At 42.9% G+C, this 22,302-nt stretch overlaps 1 protein-coding gene across 2 annotated transcripts in view; it reads right to left on the bottom strand.

Annotated features, from left to right (window-relative positions):
- EPN3 (epsin 3) overlaps nt 1-22,302 on the bottom strand; it is a 70,715-nt gene that overhangs the window by 15,615 nt on the left and 32,798 nt on the right. For both annotated transcript variants that reach the window (XM_073606665.1, XM_073606664.1), the window contains exons 2-5: nt 10,635-11,235; nt 5,204-5,319; nt 2,531-2,614; nt 903-1,007 (exon numbers count right to left, since the gene is read on the bottom strand). In XM_073606665.1, coding sequence (XP_073462766.1) covers nt 903-1,007; nt 2,531-2,614; nt 5,204-5,319; nt 10,635-11,148 — 819 coding nt within the window. In that variant the 5' untranslated portion in view covers nt 11,149-11,235. The remainder of the gene's footprint in view (nt 1-902; nt 1,008-2,530; nt 2,615-5,203; nt 5,320-10,634; nt 11,236-22,302) is intronic.

Raw genomic sequence — 22,302 nt, forward strand, 5'->3', positions numbered from 1 at the left:
TGCCTACTGCATACTTTGCTTCAGTGTCCCGGGCACTGTGGTATCATGTGAGGTGGGAGGGAGATTGGGGTGATTTGTGTTGGAAGGTGGAATTTGGGGGGTGGCAAGGGGTAAATATTATTCTAATTTTGGGGGGGGGGGTTGCTAAGAGTGGTGATTTAGGAGGATTTTTTTGAGAGGGGGGAAAGAAGATTTGTGCTAGGAGGGGGGATTGAGGGGTATTTGTGCTGGGAGGGAGGTTTTAGTGTGGGGGGGATATGTACTAGGGTGGGAAATTTTAAGGGTAGAGGATTTTTGCTTGGGGTGGGATGATTTTTTTTGGGGTGGAGGGCATTTGAACTGGGGGATTGGGGGGGGGGTGTGCAATGATTTGTGCTAGGAGGGGGGATTTCTGCAGGGGTGAATTTGTACTGGGAGGACGGGAAATTTATGCATAGGGGGTAAGCATGCAGATTATTAGGGCTCATTTTTTTTTGTGGGAAGATTTCTGCTGACACATAATGATCATATATCTTGGGAGGGGGATGGGGGGTGCAGTTTGGCATGTTTGCCCTGGGCTTTAGATTACCTTGTCCCGGCACTGCATACAAGCAACCTCCCCCACCGCGATATTGTATTCTGATAGCAGGGACCCCCCCCCCCACGAAAATACTGATCTGTGCTGCAGCCATTGGCTGCAGCACCTGATCAAATGCTGGTCAAACACCAGGACCACTCAACAGAAAGATTCCCATGGATTGAAAATAAAATAAACTGCATTTTTGCTTGCACGTGATTGGATGATGGAAGTCAGCAGAGATTCTTCTCATTTACAAAGCTCTGGAGCAACTGCACTTGCAGAGTGCACAGTCTATTTGCCTTTAGTAAATCAACCCCAAAGTATCTGCAGTCCAGAGCATTACCTCTTTTTTCTTTTCTATCTCCGGCTCCCCTGGCTCCGTTGACAGATGGGTCTCCATCAGAGCCTTCTCAATTATTGATATCTCTCCTTGATGTGACCTCATCTCCTAAATGAAGGAAGGTTTCTGTTAGAGACATGCCAGGATGAAGGAACACATTCAGCAAATCGCCTAAAAGGAAAACTGCCAGGAAAAAAACAAGGAAGATTTGGGTGATTTGGGTCAGTGACTTGAAGTACTAAAGCCAGATGATTAGACTAGCAGCCAGGCAACTCTACAGGAAATTTCTACAGGAGGCCAGAAAACACGGCCCATGAGATTCACTAATGGTAGATTTCCATAAAATGATGGTCTACCTAAAAAGTGCAAGATTGGAGGTAGGTAGTTTGGACCATGTGTAGCACTACCCCCGCAGGGGCTGCTGGCAACTGGCTTCAATATACCTGCACGCATTTTCCACTTGCATCTGAACACAAGAAATCATTCCCTGGGCTTGTTTTTTAAAGGGTAATAACTTGGATGGGGTAGAGGGGTTATGGCATGCCCAACTTGACTGAAACAACAGATGGGGACAACTTCCTTCCTATGTACAGAGAAAAGATCAGACTGTTCTCCTTCCTGGGACCAATCAGTCTTTAAAGAGGAGCTCCAGACTCCTTCAGAAATGTTTTTAAGTCAGCAGCTACTGTAGCTGCTGACTTTTAATATTAGGACACTTAACTGTTCACGAATCCAGTGGGGTCTTCACCAGAGCCGATTTTTGATTCGGCTCTCCGGTGCTGCCGCCGCCATTTTGGCCTTGTGGCTTCACGGCTGGTTCCCTACTGCACTTGCGCTGCGCTTTGTGAATAGCTCGGCGGCAGGGGAAAGAGGAGGAGGGCCAAACTTCCGGCTGGCCAAGTTCCCTGAAGTATGCAGATCAGAACCTTCTGTCCTCAGCTCACTAACTTCCAGAAGCTTCTACCACCTTCTAGATCCAGGGGGAGGTACCAGAGACCTGCCTCTGTAGAGCCATCCTGCCTGAACTGCGGTAACCCGACTCAGTTACAGACTCACATAACTTACCATGAGTCATAAGCTTAAAGTGATTGTAAAGCTTTATGTCATGACATGTCATGCTTACCTCCAATGTGTAGCTCGTTTTGCACAGAGTGGCCCCAATTATTGACTTCTGGGGTCCCTCAGCGGCTCTCGCAGCTCCTCCTCTAATCAGATAACACCCTAGGAGAAGAGCTCTCCTGGGGGGTTACCTTGCGGGCACGCCCCCGAGTCTATCATTCGGCGTGCATAGACATGAATGTCGGACTTGGCCCCACCCCCCAGCACCGGAGTCATTGGATTTGATTGACAGCAGCAGGAGCCAATGGCTGGGCTACTATCAATCTATACAATCAAGAGCCGAAACCCTGTGCAGAGAGGGACAGCACGCCTCTGCTGAGTGAATGAAGGGGCTCAGGTAAGTAAAACGGGGGGGGGGGGGTGGGCTGGGGGGCCGGTCACTGCCAGAAGTTTTTTCACCTTAATGCATAGGATGCATTAAGGTGAAAAAACACGAGGGTTTACAACCCCTTTAAATTTACCTACACCAACACTAGTAGCACACTAGAGGTCGCTACACATGTAATACATACCTTTTCATATTCCTCTTTACTTTTTCTCAAGGCTGCTTGGATCTGTAGTTCTTCCTCTGGATCAGGAGCTGTCGGTTCTTTTACCTGCAAAGAAAAATATAAATAATAAGCTCAGCAAATTTTCTAAGTAGCCACATATCATAACACCAGTGCAATTAAAAAATAGCAGGGGAGTATTTGTTGTATTTTTTTTATCAAATTTTTATTATTTGTAATTTTACAAATAATTATGTGACAAAATAAAAAAAACTTCTAAAAAAAGACCTGAAGACAGAAGGTACAAGGTGGGGGGGGGGGGGGGGGGGAGGAGTATTTTAAACGTCTCTTATACCATTGAAAACTTTTTTGCTTTTCTATCTATTTGATAAATGCAAAAAAAAAAAACGTCTGCGCTTGCCAGAAATTGTGTTAGCTGATACTCTCCTGTGCTTTCTGCCTCGTGACTGTTAATAGTTACATGAGAATTTTTTGGAGAGAACAGGGCCGCCATCAGGGAGGTGCAGACCATACACTTGTAAGGGGCCCCAGCGTCTGGACGGAGCCTGGTCAACTGGCAGGGATGTGAGAAGGCAGGGGCGGGTGCAGAGGAGCTCTGTGGATGCTCCTATATATATGTGTGAGTCAGCACTAGGGATGGGCTATCTGTTCGAGTCGAAAATGAGTTTGACTCGAACATTGGCTGTTCGCCCGTTCGCCGAACAGCGAACAATTTGGGGTGTTCGCGGCAATTTCGAAAAGCCGCGGAACACCCTTTAAAAGTCTATGGGAGAAATCTAAAGTGCTAATTTTAAAGGTTAATATGCAAGTTATTGTCAAAAAAAGTGTTTGGGGACCCGGGTCCTGCCCCAGGGGACATGTATCAATGCAAAAAAAAGTTTTAAAAACGTCTGTTTTTTCGGTTTTGCTTAAAGTGAAACAATAAAAGTGAAATATTCCTTTAAATTTTGTACCTGGGGGGTGCCTATAGTATGCCTGTAAAGTGGCACGTGTTTCCCGTGTTTATAATAGTGCGAGAGCAAAATGACATTTCTAAAGGAAAAAAAAGTCATTTAAAAGTGCTAGCGCTAGTGCCTGCTATTAATGAATTGTCGGTCCCGACAATACACATAAAAGTAATTGCAAGTCATTGAAGAAAAAAAAAAATGGCGTGGGGTTCCCCCCAAAAATCCATACCAGACCTGAATTTTAAGGGGAAATCCGTGCCAAAATAAAAAAAAAAAATGGTGTGGGGTTCCCCCAAAAATCCACACCAGACCGTTATCAGAGCACGCAACATGGCAGGCAGCAGGAAAAGAAGGGGGGACGAGAGAGCGCCCCCCCCCCTCCTGAACCGTACCAGGCCACATGCCCTCAACATGGGGAGGAGGGCCTCATCCCCACAACCCTTGACTGGTGGTTGTGGGGGTCTGTGGGCGGGGGCTTATCGGAATCTGGAAGCCCCCTTTAACAAAGGAGACACACAGATCCCGCCCCCCTATGTGAATTGGTAAGGGGTACATTGTACCCCTACCATTTCACAAAAAGAAAGTGTCAAAATGTTAAAAAACCATAGGAGATGGCTTGGGACAAGTCCTTTATTAAAAATAAAAAAATAAAAAAGAGATTCCAGCGATGTAATCCAATAAATCCATGCTCCTACTGCAGCGATGTAATCCAATTCTCGATCTCCAGCGATGGATGATCTCCAGCGAGGATCATGCACAGGATCCTGCCTCCACCGGAGGCACCCAGCCATTGACACGGCGCTAGCTTGACAGCTCTTATGTAGCTCAGGGCGGGGCCACCCGTTACGTGATCCTGTCCCCCTCTGACAAGGGGAAACACCAGGGTTTCCCAGTGACGTGTATGGGTGACCCCGCCCCCCTCTGATGCAACGGGAATCCTGCAGCATACAATAGAGCTGAGGCTGTCAATCACAGTCTGTGAGCTGGATGTCCCTCTCCTGTCACCTTTTTTTTCTTGGTGTCAGGAAAACTTGACAGAAGTGTTTCATGCTGATAGCAGAAGAATGAAGCAGCAGATAAGGATGACACTTTGGGGCTGATTTACTAAAGGCAAATAGACTGTGCAGTCTGCAACTGCAGTTGCTCCAGAGTTTAGTAAATGAGGTAAAGCTTCACTTTGCAAAGAACACCCAATCACGTGCAAGGAAATATTTAAAAAAAAATGCATTTTTGCTTGCTCATGATAAGCTGATAGAAGAAGTCAGCAGAACTTTTACTCATTTACTAATCTCTGGAGCAACTGCATTTGCAAAGTGCACAGTCTATTTGCCTTTAGTAAATCAGCCCCTTAGTGCTCCTAACTGAGACAAGTAAACACTATAGAAGGATATGCTTTGTTAATATTACATGTCTGAGGTTTACAACCACTTTAAAAAAAGAAAACCAATGCAGCAACCACATCTGACTGGTAGGCAGCAATATATTAACATTTTGTTTTTGGTTTAGATGTCCTTTAATACTTTTTACCTACCTCAGTCCTGAAGGAGTGTCATTTTGTGGGTGGTGTGGCAAAAATCAACAAACACTGTACAGGGGCTCAAGAACCATCACCATCACCACTTCTTCACGGAGCGCCACCCATGCCTCTGGTGAATTCACTGGCTGTCTCCATAACTCTTGTTGGAACGGTACAAAAAAAAATCTTTATCAGCAAAGTTCTGGAACTTACCTTTTCAGCCTCTTCTCTGCTCATAGCCAGGGCAAGCTGTAGCTGGAGTTCCTCCTCTCCTGAGCTCTGAGGCCTGGCTTGTTCTATTTCTGTAGCAGGTGTTGAGCTTTCTGAAGCTTTAAAAAAAAAAAAAACATACGACGTGTTGATCAAAGCTTTAAGAGTAGCCATAGCCCTGACAGATGCTATTGAGTCCAATCTAACCAGGAGAGGACTAGACTGTGGGGGGCATTTGCCCCATCCAGGCCAGTCGGAAAATATATGTAAGGCTGGTGGCCCTAAGTGCAGATACTTCTCCTTAAACCTTAATTAGAGCAGGACCCGCAGTCAGTAACAGCTGATTTTATATAGCCATCATATAGAGCAGTGGTCTCCAAAATGTGGCCTGGGGGCCAGATGCTGCCCTTTACTTGGTTTTATCCGGCCCTTGGGAAACTTATTAATTCACTGATACCAACAATGGGGAATAATTCCCCCTGCTGACACCAATGAAGGGGTCACATTTCCTCCCAATGGCACCAATGATGGGGCATAATTCCTCTCACTGACACCAATGAAGGGGGCACATTTCCTCCCAATGACACCAACAATGGGGCACAATGATGTAATGGATGGGACACAATTCCTCCCACTTGCACCAATAATGGGGTGCAATTACTCTCTGAAACTAACAATGGGGAATTATTTTTCCCCACTGACGTTGGGACCTTTTCTACTCCTACTTGCCGCAGTGCGGCCCTCCTGAAGTCTGAAGGACAGTAAACTGGCCCTTTGTTTAGAAAGTTTGAAGACTCCTGATATAGAGCAGCCTTTCTCAACCTTTTTACCCTAGTGGTCTCCAAACCAAGGCCTTTTACTTGCATTTATTTGGCCCTTGTGGCAATATTTCATCCTCTGACACCAACAATGATGCATAATTCCCCCCACTGACACCAACGAAAGGGCACAATTCCTCCCAATGACACCAAAGATTGCGGTACAGTTCCTCCCAGTGACACCAACGATGGGTCATCATTCTTTCCACCCAATGGCACCATCGATGGGGCACAATTCCTCCCACTGACACAAAAGGGCATTTGTTTACTCCCACTGATGCTAGGACATTTTCCACTTCCAATGGCCACAGTCCGGCCCCCCTAAAGTCTGAAGGACAGAAAACTGTCCCTTTGTTTAGAAAGTTTGGAGGCCCCTGCCCTAGAGGAACCCTTAAAATAATAATCCGGGTTCTACAACTCATGATAGATTAACGTGATCCATACGTTGAAGAACGTTTTAACTAAAAGAATATATGATATGGCGTACCTAGCAAATCTGATACCCAGACAGATCATTTTGTTACCAATGCCCTACCAAATTATTCAGTAATGTTCTTGCAATAAATGATACGTGCAAAAAGAAAGGTAGACAGTAAAGTAAAAACTGTGGTGTCGTCTAACATTAGTGGTCAGTGTAGGAGTGACCCCTTTCATTAGTAGTGGAAAATCCCCCGCTTACATTGGTGATCATTGCTCACCACTTAAGGAACCCCCTAGAAACCTCAGGAGGAACCCTAAAGTCCCATAGAACCCTTTGTTGAGAAACACTAATATAGGGATCTGCTTCCTGTTCAGACCTGTGGTCACAGCCCTTGGGAAAGTAAAGTCTTCCAGTACTGACTTCTTTTGTAGCTCTGAGATGTTATGCCACCAAGTGCAGAGCTCGAGTTCCATGATATGTATTACATCAGAAGTTCAACTTAAAAGGGTTAGTTCACTTGTAGGGGCATTTTACACAAAGCCCCTTTTGCACTGCAGTATCTCAAGCACATTACAATCCACTATTTGGCTCTTTAAAAAAAGTGCATCTTTGTCATTCCATACCTGCAGGCCATACATAGCCTGTCCCCAGATGGCAGAACAAGCGTGTAGGCAGGTCTAGTCTTTTTTCTCCACTGTAGGTGGTGCTCGTCTGCAGCAGCACTGCAGCTGGAGAGGGAGTCAAGAGGAACGGGATTCCTCTATGGTTGCCTGGGTCACTAGGGAAGCTTTTTGGTTGGATGCTGCTGCTCCTTGTGACTCTGGTAGCCATCTTGGGTCAGGCAAAGCCTATTTAAGGCCCTGCCTGACCCTTGGTGTGCATTTTGCGAGCGGGTAGAGCAGGGACAGGGATAGAACTAGTGGGAGTAAAAGGGTCCTGGAAAGGAGGGAAAGCATAGGGATCTCAATTGTCTGGACATCTTCCCGATTGAGTATGAGACGGCCAGGCCACATTCTCTCCCGCTCAACAGGCGCAATCAGTTCAGCTGAAACCTGCTTTCTGCATACTGTGCAATCTGTGAGTGTTCCCAGTGGGGCTGCCTTCTCTCTGGATTTACTGTAAACTGTTGTTGGCAAGTTCCTTGCATCATACTGGGACTGGGTGTGTTATTGCCATCGCACCATGCTGCACCCCACCTACAAGCGCACTTCCAATATTGAACAAGCATGAGCCATGAGCATGCTGGCTTGTTCAAAGGCTCCACATGCACTGTGCTTAGTCTCTCCTTCAGCATCTGCACACTGCAAATGCGCAGTCAATCCTTCAGTGTTAGGTGCGTGCTTGTAACAGTGACCCTAAAGGTGAACTAACCCTTTAACTCACTTTGCTCCTAGACTTATGCCCCGTACACACGATCGGACTTTCTGACAACAAAACCGTGGAATTTTGTTTGAAGGTTGTTGGCTACAACTTGTCTTGCATACACACGGTCACACAAATGTTGGCCAACAATTACGAACGTAGTGACGTACAAGACATACAGCGAGCCGATAAAAAGGAAGTACAATAGTCATATGATATCTCCATTACGAATGCCAGTTTTACAAGACCGAGCGCTTCTGGCTCGTACTTGATTCTGAGCATGCGTGGACTTTTGTGCGACGGACTTGTGTACACACGATCGTAAAGTCCAACAACAAAAATTTGTTGGCAGGAAATTTGAGAACCTGCTATCCAACATTTGTTGGTGGAAATTCCAACAACAAATGTTCGATGGAGCATACACACGGTTGGACTTTCCGCCAAGAAGCTCAAATCCAACATTTGTTGTCGGAAAATCTGATCGTGTGTACGGGGCATAACAATATATTAACCATTATTTCATGGGGGTAATAGGATATATGCCTTTTATACAGGACTACCTTTGAATCAATACAATCCACCAATCAAATGACTGTAAAGTAATGCTGTGTACACACGATCGGACTTCTCGTCAGAAAAAGATATGATGGCTTTTCCGACGGGATTTTGCTCAAGCTTGTCTTGCATACACACGGTCACACAAAAGTTCTCTGAACTTTCGACCATCAAGAACGCAGTGACGTACAACACTACAACGAGCCGAGAAAATGAAGTTCAATGCTTCCGAGCATGCGTCGAATTGTTTCCGAGCATGCGTAGGAATTTTGCGCATTGGAATTGCTACAGACGATCGCATTTTCGAATAGGAACTTTTTCCGACCGAAAAATTGAGAGCATGCTCTCAATCTTTTGCTGACTGGAATTCGGCCAGCAAAAGTCCAATGGAGCATACACACGGTCGCATTTTCCAACCAAAAGCTCTCAGCCGTCCTGTGTACGCGGCATAAGAGAAACAGAGTCATGTGACTGCTCTCAGTGGCTGACTCTTCAGTCCTGCTGTTGGATTTTTCCAAAAATGTCCAGTGGTGGTCAAACTTGGATGAAATGGTATTGAAATGGTTGAATGCAAATGGTATTTTCTTTGGTTTTGTGTTGTCCCTCTTGTTTTGCAGTCAAAGCCTGCAATACAATGGGGAGCATCGATAGTTTCCAGAAACTATTAGATGAGCACCTGAACGACCGCAACATACAGGGATATACAATGTAATACTGACATATAATCACACACATAGGTTGGACTTGATGGACTTGTGTCTTTTTTCGACCTCATCTGCTATGTTAACTATGTTAAGCCAATGGCACACAAGTACCTAATGCCAAATATGGCCCTTGCCATTGAAAAAAAAATTGATTACCATATCCACTAAGTTTAAATAAATAGGGGGATTGAAGCGCCTCACTGCGTGGTCAATGAAAAATAAATAATATAACCCACATACAGAATCACATAAACAATCACATAATAAATCGCATAAAAAAATCGCATTAAAAAATTCACCTCCTGTGCAATGAGAGTGCAGCTAAAATAAGTGACCACACGTGTTAAACTAATAAATACCTAGTGTCACAGTGTCAGCTGTTAAAAATAAATATATAGTGAAATGTTAAACCAGAAGATTCACCATAAATACATGATGATTATTTATCCAGTGATTAGAATTAGCCATATTGATAATATAATATAAATACGTGATAGAACAAGATAGCCAATTCAAATGGAAAATAAAATGTAGTCCCAGTGTTAAAAGTTCTAAAATTGCTTAATTGGAGTACTCGCTTGTTAATACACAGTAATAATACTGCAGTACACAGCCAATACTGACAGACTGTACAGTGCGTCCTAGGCTCCTCCCATGCGTTGCGTCACCGTCACGTGACTTACTCAAGGATACCAAGGTATCCTTGAGAAAGTCACGTGACAGTGACGCAACGCGTGGGAGGAGCCTAGGACGCACTGTGCAGTCTGTCAGTATTGGCTGTGTACTGCAGCGATCCTGCTCTCATCCTTGGCGGCTGACTGCTATTCACATCTGCATATGCCTTTCCTATTATGGGCGCACGTGAGTGGAACTCATAGCATGTTTGCTGGTGTACCATATTTTACAGAGCATTGCGCAATGAAATATTTCTTCTCATTTTGCTTTACATATGATTGCTGGCGCTGAAAACCACATCTTATGAGGTTGGAGCTGATTGACACCATTGTTCAGGATTAACAAGCGAGTACTCCAATTAAGCAATTTTAGAACTTTTAACACTGGGACTACATTTTATTTTCCATTTGAATTGGCTATCTTGTTCTATCACGTATTTATATTATATTATCAATGTGGCTAATTCTAATCACTGGATAAATAATCATCATGTATTTATGGCGAATCTTCTGGTTTAACAATTCACTATATATTTATTTTTAACAGCTGACACTGTGACACTAGGTATTTATTAGTTTAACACGTGTGGTCACTTATTTTAGCTGCACTCTCATTGCACAGGAGGTCAATTTTTTTATGCGATTTTTTATGCGATTTATTATGTGATTGTTTATGTGATTCTGTATGTGGGTTATACTATTTATTTTTCATTGACCACGCAGTGAAGCGCTTCAATCCCCCTATTTATTTGTACATGTGTAGTGATTCTGAGCACTTTTTATTGATAGCAGCCTCACTTATTTATTTGGTTTTTATTTGATTTTTGGAGATTAGTTTTATCTATAATAACCCTCACAGCGCTTTGTGGTTTTATTTATACACAATATCCACTAAGTTACCTTCATTGTAGCGTATCCTGTGTCTGTTGTCCATGGCTGCAGTTACTTGCGACATTCTTTTCCTTGTTGTCATAGCCTGGGCCCTCTCCTGCTTAAGCCTTTCCTCATCCTTCAGCAGAGCTACGATCACCTTGGCCTTCTCCCTCACATTAATCCCCTGGTCTCTCCCATCACGGTCGAAGAACTGAAAGTCTTTCAAAGTCTGCACAGCGATGACATTTTCCTGACACTCCTGGACCACCTTGTTCGATCCATTTTTGACCAAGTAGTCCAGCAGGGTCAGACCTTTATACACATGGCGCCAGTTCTTTCCATTGTCATTCAGCCTCCTCCAGACCATCATCATAACCTCTGGGTATATTTCTGTGCTGTAAGTCATTTGAGCTATTTCAGACATGAGAGTGGCAGAAGGACCCCAGGGGTCATTTGAGGTGGCTTCTCGCACCTTCACTTCGGCATCAGAGTAGTTATGAACGATATTCTTTACTTGGCGACGTATGGAGGAGGTTGCCATCTTGGAGGTGGCACGTGCCTATGAAATAGTAGTATTCGCCCTGACAATAAAAGTCTGTTTTCCGTGTCCGTTGAGGGTTTTGAATATCTGTAAAATAAAAAATAAAATTTTGATTGCAAGATACATCTTTTTGCATATTCAGTATATTGCATATACAGTATACACTATATTGGCAAAAGTATTGGGACGCCTGCCTTTATACGCACATGAACTTTAAAGGCATCCCAGTCTTAGTCCGTAGGGTTCAATATTGAGTTGGCCCACCCTTTGCAGCTATAACAGCTTCAACTCTTCTGGGAAGGCTGTCCACAAGGTTTAGTAGTGTGTCTATGGGAATGTTTGACTATTCTTCCAGAAGTACATTTGTGAGGCCAGGCATTGATGTGGGGTGGGAAAGCGTAGCTCGTATTTTTTTATAAATTTAGGCCAATATGTATTCTGCTACATTTCTTTGGTAAAAATAACCCAAATCAGTGTGTATTATTTAATCTATGTGAAAGTTATTATCAATTAGTCCTGATGTACTAATTTCTTGAGGCCCTAAAATGCGTGCGAGGACAGTACACATACCCCCAAATTACCCCTTTTGGAAAGTAGACAGTCCAAGGTATTTAGTATGGGGCATGGTGAATTTTTTGTTATTTCTTACGCACAGCATAGGCATACTTATATTTACACCCCAAAACACATTCTGCTACTCGTCTCGAGTATTAGGATACCACATGTGTGAGACTTTTCCACAGTCTGGCCATATAGAGAGGCCCAAAATTCAAGGAGCAACTTCAGGCATTCTAGGTGCATAGGTTACACATCCAATTTCTGGACTACCTATCACATTTTTGGAGACCCTGGAGCACCAGGACAATAGACACTGTAACTGATGTGGCAATATGACTGATGTGGTGGTGATCAGGCACACTGTAACTGGTGTGTTGGTAATTAGGGACAATATTTATTTATTTATTTATTTTAGGTACTTATATAGCGCCATCAATTTACGCAGCGCTTTACATATACATTGTACATTCACATCAGTCCCTACCCTCAAGGAGCTTACAATCTAAGGTCCATAACTCACATTCATACATACTAGGGACAATTTAGACAGGATCCAATTAACCTACCAGCATGTCTTTGAAGTGTGGGAGGAAACCGGAGTACCCGGAGGAAACCCACGCAGGCACAGGGAGAACATGCAAACTCCAGGCAGGTAGTGTCGTGGTTGGGATTCGAACCAGCGACCCTTCTTACTGCTAGGCGAAAGTGCTATCCACTACACCACTGTGCCGCCCATACACCACTGTGCCGCCCATATGATGACTGTGTTGTCCTGATCAGGGACACTGCTCCTGGTGCAGTGGTGATTAGGGACGTTGACTGATGAGAGTATGTAAAGAAAAAAAAAACTAAATAATTTTTTTGCAAATATATACAGTATATATATATATATATATATATATATATATTTTTTTTTTTTTTTACATACTGTCACCAGCGATCGCTGATTGTCTGTGTCCGGTGAGCACAGCGGGTCATCGATCCCACCGCTGTGAGCTCTACAGACGAAGGGGCCCTGCGTGGCTCCGAAATGTTGCTGTATGTTTATTATGCGGCCATAAAAATAAAGCTTTGGAGCCTTTTGAGGAATCCTTGGTGTGCTGATGACATTTCTTTACTCTATAGAGAGGGGGTACATCCATCGGCATCAGCACTAGGCATGTGCAATTCGTTTCCTTCCAAATTCGTTTTTTAACTAATTTCGACAAATTCGTTAATTCGGAAATATCCGAATTAACGAAAATACATTTGTACATTCGTACATTAGTAAATTAGTGAATTCGGAAATTTGGAAATCTGAAATAATAATTAACTAATAATAACTTAACTACTATTACTAGTAACTATTAAATTATAGGTATTGTAATTTCCTTTCAAATTTGGCTGTCAATAGGTTGAAATGTATAGTTAAGGTAGGTTAAAATGTAAAACCAATGTTTTTTTTTTTTTGTTTTAGATAGAGTAAGTAATAGTTATAAACCCCATCAGGTTATTTTTTGTTGTCTCGGTTCTGTTGGGGAGATTACCCTTTACTTGCAACAGGAAGAGGAGGAAATCTCCCAAGAGTGAAATTCCCCTCTGTTACAGGTATCACCAGAACAGGTGTCCCCATTGGATGATTTACCCTAATCTCTTATTCTGTTTACAACTCCATGGCTTCTTTCACACTAGAGTCAGACTTTTCTGCCCTCTGAAAAGCAATCCGCAGTGGATCGATTTTCAAACTGTAGTTGACAGCCCATTTACAGGCACTCAAGAGCCTACACTGCACACCTTTTGATCCCCACAGAGATCTTGTCTATCCCAGTAGGGATTTTACAATGAACTACCGTGCTGCAACTGACAAAGCTGCTTTTGGCAGACAGTTGCAGCATGGTCCCACTGCCTTCAATGGACGCGTTTTATAGATGGCGCCACCTCTCAGACTAGACATGTTGCCACATAGGGGTCACGGCAATGTGAACTTATCCCTGTGACCGCCATATAAATTTGATGGTAAGCGGTCAGGGGACAGTAGAAGCGCACATCAACCAAGTGTTTTTAACGCCCCTCTGCTGCCTGTGGCCTAAAATTGTGAATTTCCTCCCTGTACCAGAGTCAAAGGTCACCGAAAAATAGCCTAAATCTGCCCAAAGGGCAACAGTAAAAAACATGACATACACTATAAATGAATGCAAGGTGATCCGACACGTGATACCGCGCCATGTACATCATGACTGCACTTGTTTGGACTCGTTAGGCTACTTTGTCACATATAATAGAGGGAATGCTGCAATCACGTTCAATTAATATTTAAAAGTTATTTTAATAATAGAGCTTAAACAATGAGAGTAATCAGTATTGCTTCTTGTCAGACGTCATGGGTTGTGCGTGTCAAAGTGGACCTATCATTAAAATGAATCAGCCAGGAATATATTAGCATTACCAAATCACATTAATACTTTGTGTAAAGGATGTACGGGTTGTTTGCCATGAATAAAACCGTTGTGGAGTCAACCTGATGACTCCACAAATGTTACTAAACCCCGGACCCTGCGTTCACTATATCTGGTCTCCCACAGTACACAGAACATGGAAATGCAATTATTTTAGTAAATATAAACGGCTAAATACCTTTTCTCATCAGCAGTATATAGCAGTCTTGTGACGTCTATCAGTGTCTGGTTAAAGCTTGTAGGAGGAGTTTTCATTCTACTCTGACTGTTTAATCTTAAACTACGTAGAGGGTTCTTTATTGTAAGAGCGGCAAGGATGTGGAATTTCCTTCCACAGGCGGTGGTCTCAGCGGGGACCATCGATAGTTTCAAAAAATGATTAGATAAGCACCTGAATGACCGCAACATACAGGGATATACAATGTAATACTGACACATAATCACACACATAGGTTGGACTTGATGGACTTGTGTCTTTTTTCAACCTCACCTACTATGTAACTATGTCACTATATGACTGTCCTATGAGGCTGCAGGACCCCTGACCCTCTGTCTGGACAGTTCTGATTGGCCCTGTGCTGAACACATGCACCCTCCCAAGAAAAAAAAAAAAACTCTAGCAATACACACCAAACTGAGCATGTGCAGGGTGACTCCAAAAGCTCTGTTTTATCAGGAGATGAATTGGGGACAGTGGAGGAAGGGGAGGATCAGAGAAGACAGGATCAAACAGCCTTTTTACACAATGCAGAGGATTAACCCCTTAGGTTCCACAGTGAGTATAACAAGCATGCTTTACTGCATATACAGACTAATTTTACTGTTGTGGGTTTAGTAAAGCTGAACCTGAAGAATGAATATTGCACGCTTGCATCAGCCCAGCTTGGCAGTAAGTTTGTATATACTATACCTGAGGGGCACCGGGGAAGCTGACAACCACTGTAGTAGCTGATGCTACTACAGTAATGGCCGCAGTCTTCCAGGTCCTTTGGCTTCCCTTCTGCACACTGACCACAGGGGATCGCTTGCTTGATACTGTCGCCATTCACACAACACCATGTATTTTTTTCAATAAATACAAATCATTCTCTGATTGGATGAGGTGCAGAGGAGGTGCGGTGTCAGCGCTCCCTCACCACTCCTGCCTTCTTTGCATCCAGTGCTAACGGGTATGGGAGAGCATGCAAACTATTCTGTAACAGTGCTCATGTCTAGTAGCCAATCAAAAGTTCCAAAAGCTGTCACATGAATGAGAGAGTGAGGTCACCACCCCCCTTAGTGTGGAACACCTGCCAACACTGAGGGTTTTAGTACCGGAGGATGGCGAGGGAGCGCTGGTAAAGGGTTTGGGATGGGAAATGGGGACCTTTTGCAAGACACTGAATAGGCAAGGTGACAACATCTTTTTAAAATGAACATTCAGGCTTTAAAGCGGTTATAAACCGAAAAGCAACCAATTATTATATTGCAGCTTAACAATTCTTGGATATGATGGCTGTATTAGTTTTCCCATTTAAGCTTTCTTTCTTTCTTTTTCACCTTGTGATCCTGCCAATAAGTCTGTTGTATTTCAAAAGAACAAGCAAGCTGTCCTGCAGATGTAGCAGTTAGAGGGATAAGACAAACCATTTACCACCGATCTACAGATGTTCCATAGTAAGCTTATGGGTGATGTCACTGCCCCGGCATTGCAGATGTTGTTGCCGCTCTCTCCTTTCTCCTGAAGCCGGCGCTGAGAGTTGATCACATGAGCAGACTGGAGCGCCCTTAGATTAGGTAACTTTAGACATCTTTTCTTTACAGGATAGTTAGCATACTATATTCTCAAAAGTATTGGGACACCTGCCTTTGCACGCACATGAACTTTAATAGCATCCCAGTATTAGTCTGTAGGGTTCAATATTGAGTTGGCCCACCCTTTGCAGCTATAACATCTTCAACTCTTCTGGGAGGCCTGTCCACAAGGTTTAGGAGTGTGTCTATGGGAATGTTTGACCATTCTTCCAGAAGTGCCATTGTGAGGTCAGGCACTGATGTTGGTGTTCTGTTGGGTTGAGATTAGGACTCTGTGCAGGCCAGTCAAGTTCCTCCACCCCAAACTCGCTCATCCATGTCTTTATGGACCTTGCTTTGTGCACTGGTGCACAGTCACATTGGAACAGGAAGGGGCCATCCCCAAACTGATCCCACAAAGTTGGAAGCATGAAATTGCCCAAAATGTCTTGGTATGCTGACACCTTATGCCGTGTACACACGACCGGACTTTTCCTCAGAATAGACTCCGATGGTCTTTCCGACGGAGTTCCGCTGAAACGCTCTTGCCTACACATGATCACACCAAAGTCCGGTCGTTTAGAACGCGATGACGTACGACGGGACTAGAAAAAGGAAGTTCAACAGCCAGTAGCCAATAGCTGCCCTTGCGTTGATTTTGGTCTGTCGGAATAGCATACAGACAATCGGTTTAACTGATAGGAACTGATTCTGACGAAAAGATTTGAAACATGTTCTATTTCTAGGTCCGTCAGAATTTTAGAAAGAAAAAGTCAGATGAAGCCCACACCCTATCGGAATGTCCGACGGAATGATTCCGTCTGACCTTTTCTGCTGGAAAGTCCGGTCGTGTGTACGCGGCATAAGGAGTTCCCTTCACTGGAACTAAGGGGCCAAGCCCAACCCCTGAAAAACAACCCCACACCATAATTCCCCCTCCACCAAATGATTTGGACCAGTGCACAAAGAAGGTCCATAAAGACATGGATGTGCGAGTTTGGGGTGGAGGAACTTGACTGGTCTGGACAAGGTCCTGTCCTCAACCTGATAGAACACCTGTGGACAGCCTTCCCAGAAGAGTTGAAGCTGTTATAGCTGCAAAGGGTGGGCCAGCTCAATATTGAACTCTGCGGACTAAGACTGGAATACTCAGTACCCAATACTTTTTTGACAATATAGTGTATATAGCTTAGAATGGGGGTGGGAGAAGGTTTAAGCTTAGTATTAGCCTGGACATCTAAGTCCCAGAGGGTAAACCGCTGTTTGTGTATACATAATTTGAGTTATCAGGGATGTGGTACGAATAAATGTTAAGGCACTCTGAGTACAGAGATCTACAATATTAATATATTGTTATATACACCTCTTATGTTTTCTGGGGGGCTGCATTAGGTCAGGGAAGACCCGATCCAAGCCTCTATGTATCTCTGCAGTATTGTATGTACTTATCCGACTCTCATCGATTCTATGGGCCAACTCTCTGGGCACCATTTCTGATACACCTGAAGGTTTTTTTCCGTTAAATTTTCTTGGAAATTTTTTTTCTTTTTTTTTTTTTTTTAAATCAGATAGTTTTATATTGAAAACTTTTGTGACAAACAAACCCACAAAACAAGTTGAGAAGCGGTATACACTTACCAGGGTACACAAAGAATGCTATATAATGTTGTGTAATAAACTGATATCTAAAATAATTTCTTTTAATCATTTTCTAGTATACATAAATCTTACACAATATTGAACATTTTAGCAAAAAAAAAAAAAAGATCAAAGTATACCACTAGGCATATGCTGTCCATCTGGGTGTGCTTCCACTTCTTTGGTGTGCCTATCCCTGTTCTTGGGAGTAAAAAAAAAAAAAACACCCCCAGGGAGCAGGAAGAAGGTACTTTAAACCCTTCAAATGGGGTTGCGTGTTAACAACACAAAAATAAAAATTCAAAATGAAACCCAACAAAAACAAAAATCAAGTAACTAAGGTAACCATTGCATGTCACGTCTGTTTGAGTATATAAACAAGAGGTCCACACTGCTCACAGGTAAGCCGGCTTCAACAATATGATCTCCTCACTGCAGGGTGCTGAAGCAATAATGGAAGGAAAGTCTGGATGGCTTCACACCAAACTGAGATCCAAATGCCTTTATTCAAATAAAACCATGAAGAACATGAGGAGCACTACATGTACAAGCAGAGAAAGCAAGCCTTACATGTTTCGTACATGAATTATGCTTTATCAAAGCCTCTTTGTTTGAGTATATAGTTATAAGTCTATATGCTGTTGGGTACATCATTAGTAAGTTGATAGTCTGCTAGTGTAAACCTTATCCAGTATGTAAGATTACAGCAAAGTAGAAAAATTGCTTCCTCCTAAAATTCTATTGTGGACCAGTTGTAACGGAGCCAATCCAGGACTACCCAACCAGACATCCCAGATACGTTCAAATTTAAATGGGCTTCCCCTATGTGTATAAGTTAGTTTCTCTCGTATGAGAACCACATTGATGGCAGCAATCCATTCCCTGTGCAGTGGAGGTATAGCAGAGAGCCATAAGTTTTCTAGCAACGAAAAAGACTCTCGTAACAGCAGCATACATGTGTGGTTTATATAGATCTTCATCTAGCCAACCTAGTAGACAAAGTTTGGGATCTATCTTAAAGGAGAGATTTCATATTTATATCCATATTGACAGTTCCAATCACCTCAACCCAGTAACTCTTCAACTTCGCACCCCCCCCACAACATATGAATCAGAGTACCATTGTCTACCTCACATCGCGGGCATAGGGGAGTATCCCTTCTATGCCATAGATATAGTTTATAAGGAGTACAATAAGGGGCGGTCTGATAACTCATGGGGCCCCCGGGCAATAGGAAATTATGGGGCCCCCAGGCAATCAGAGATTATGGGGCCACACAGTATACACACACACAGTATACAATCACACAGTATACACATACATGTACACACAGTATACACAGACAGATGTAAAAAAAACACAGATTTATACATACTGTCCCTGGTTTTACTGAGGCTGGCAACCCTGATGGGGCCCCCTAGTGGCCCAGTGCCCGAGTGGATCAATGGTCCGTCCGCCCCTGAGATGAATAAGAGTTGGGTGAGATGCTGTGCCGAGGATAAAGGAACCTTAGGGACATTATCAAGTATATTAGGCCATTCCTCATCAGAGATACAGTATTTCCAATGTCTTCTGATCATTTAGCTCTGCTTGCAAAAGACATGGCCTTAGAAACCTGGGTCACAAAGGAGCTATATAGCAACGATATCTGTCCCTTCCTGAATGCGGATACTACCAGTTGTTTAGGAAATGTAGGGTTAGTGAATTCCCAATGGGATACCTTGGACTGGGAGGAAATGGTATGTCTTATTTGTAGGTGTTGATAAAACAATTTATTAGGTAGGCCAAATTCCTCTCTCAGAGACTGAAAATCTTTCAATATTGTACAATGATATAATTGTGGAATGTATTTCAGACCATACATAGCTCAGGATGTAAGTCCCTGTAGTTTTTGGAGTTCTCAGCAGTGACTGTTGTTGAGAATATAAGTATAATTAGTGAAGCCCAAATACTTATGAAGCACCCTGATGGTTAGACAGGGCTGCTAGTAAATATACCTGCCAGCTATAGTTGCCTCGGCCAATTGTTAGGGATCAATTGATCTCACCATAAGTTTGTAATTGCTGCACTTCCCTCTTCTGTTGCTGGGTGGCAGGGTACCTGGTGACATTAGATAAGACAAGGGCGATGCAAGGACAGATTAGGAGTATATGGCGCGTCTCTGCCAATGGGCAGGAAATTTCTTGGCCCCTTAGCCTGCTGGGAGAACCTATACTTTTGGGTGGAGTCAGGCGATCTGGGTGCTGTGCCACCTGGACGGCTGTCTGGGTGGACATGTGTTGTGCTGCCCGGGCTGCTAGGCCAGAGTTTGGGCCTATCCCGGGTACATCTGGCTGCAAGGCGTTCTGGGGGCCTATCCAGAAGCAGTAGAGCAGCATAGGGTTGGGTTTGCGGCTTGCAGTCCAACCAGAAGTGACGGTTCTGTCGGCCAGAGAACCTGTCGTGGTCGGAGGTAGAGGGGAAGCTGTTGCCACTAAGGGACCAACCACCTTGTTACCAGGGACCACAGTGAGTAGCTGAAGCAAGTACCGGAGCAGTATACTCACCAACTGGGGACAGTGAAGAATCGGGAAACTTCAGCAGGTGCCAAGCCAGGGACCCAGCCAGTGGGGTGACGCTTGAGGAGTATCTGTAGTGCCAAGCCAGGGACCCAGCAGGGAAGCAGGGGGTGAGGCTTGAGGAAGATACTAAGTAAGATGACTGGAAGAGCTCACGGGGGTTCAGTGGCAGTGAACCAGCAAGTCTAGTGAGAGAGACTGGGAGCTCAGTGGGCTGAGAATCTACAAGAAGTTATTGTAGTAGGAGTAAAGGAGTTTGTTACAACTTGTGTTAGAAACTGTTATAAGACTGTTGCCATAGGAGACAGCGCTCCTACACATGCAGATGTGGTGTCTTGCTGGATGCCTTTCCCTGCATGGCCGTCTACCTATAGAAGTCTCGGAGTCTGCTAATTAAGTGTTCTTGCATAGCAAGACCACTTACTGTTATCTCACATATATATTATTCTTATTATTATAGCCAAATTTACCACCCTAACTCCTCCCACAGTTTTTACACTACATAGACAAGTAATATACCGAAACGTGCGGATTGTTCCCGAATGGTGTGCTATTACTTTGTGGAACGTTTCGCCGAATGGTTCACGAAATATCGTCGTTTTTGCGGTGAAATTGGTCCCATAGGAATGAATGGGGAAACTAGAGTGGGAGATGACAAAAGCTGGAAAATCAGAACATGATTTCTAAACTGCCGCCACTCCCTCATTTTCAAGCCCACCTACACAAATCTTATATCAAAACGTTCAGCTATCCCTGCTGCCACTAAACATGTCCACGGCTAAGCCATAGTCCTGATAGTTTTCACAATATGACCATTTGTTTGCAACTCACGCCATCCATTGACATTCATTGAAACTACACTCTAGCCCCCTCCAAATTTGAAGGGCAATTTCTAAACTGCGACTGTGCCTTCATTTTTAATATTTCAGAGACATACTATACATCAAAATCTAGGTCTGGGTCTTGTGATTCTCACAATATAAAGATCTTCGCTGTAGGATGTATAGTTTTTAAAATACGGCCATTTGTTTAGAGGTCATTTCAGGAAATTTTAGCCATTAATCAGAGTGTACTGTTAGTGTTTGTTTTGTTGCCATGGTTACCAAAGCTTCTGTTATACACAGGGGGGAAGGTGGCTGGAGCATCTCAGCTGATTACAGAGCCCGGGGGAGGGGACAGACACACCATGTACTGATTTATAATAGAGGAATATGATGGGGCAGTTTTGATGGGGTAATTCTGATGGGGCAGTTTTGATGAAGCAGTATTTGGGAAGCATAAACAGGGCATGAGCGTTGCTAGGAAACAGTGGTTGTAAACACAAGATGCTGAGACACCCCAAATGCATGTGACTTCATCTGCTAGACTTGATAATGCTTGTAGACTCCTCCCACAGTTTTCACACTACAGAGACAAGTAATATACCGAAACGAGCGGATTGTTCCCGATTGGTGTGTTATTACTTTGTGGAATGTTTTGCCGAATGGTCCACGAAATGACGTTTTTGCGGCGAAATTGGTCCCATAGGAATGAATGGCGAAATGTTCAAAACTAGAGTGGGAAGTGACAAAAGCTGACAACCCCATGATCAGCCAAAACATTATGACCACCCCATGATCAGCCAAAACATTATGACCGCCCCATGTAAAAAAAAATATATTTTTGAAAAAAAAAAAAAATTTTGAAAAAAGTAAAAAAATAATTTTTGAAAAAAAAAAAATCATTTTTGAAAAAAAAAAAAAATATTTTTGAAAAAAAAAAATATTTTTGAAAAAAAAAAAAATTATTTTTGAAAAAAAAAAATATTTTTGAAAAAAAAATTTCTTTTAAAAAAAAAATTATTTTTGAAAAAAAAATATATTTGAAAAAAAAAATATTTTTGAAAAAAAAAAATTATTTTTGAAAAAAAAATTACTTTAAAAAAAATAATAATTTCGAAAAAAAAATTATTTTTGAAATACAAAAATTCATTTTTGAAAAAAAAAATTACTTTTGAAAAAAAAATCATTTTTGAAGAAAAAAAAATCATTTTTGATTAAAAAAAATTCATTTTTGAAAAAAAAAATTACTTTTGAAAAAAATGTTCAGCTCTTTCAGCGAATGATGGAACTTTTTTACTACTATTTATACTTTTTAAAATATTAAGCTTTTTAACACTTTTCACAGTTACTCAAGCCACTCCACCCCACCC

This window comes from Aquarana catesbeiana, linkage group LG12 (genome assembly GCF_042186555.1).
Source record: "Aquarana catesbeiana isolate 2022-GZ linkage group LG12, ASM4218655v1, whole genome shotgun sequence".
NCBI lineage: Eukaryota > Metazoa > Chordata > Amphibia > Anura > Ranidae > Aquarana > Aquarana catesbeiana.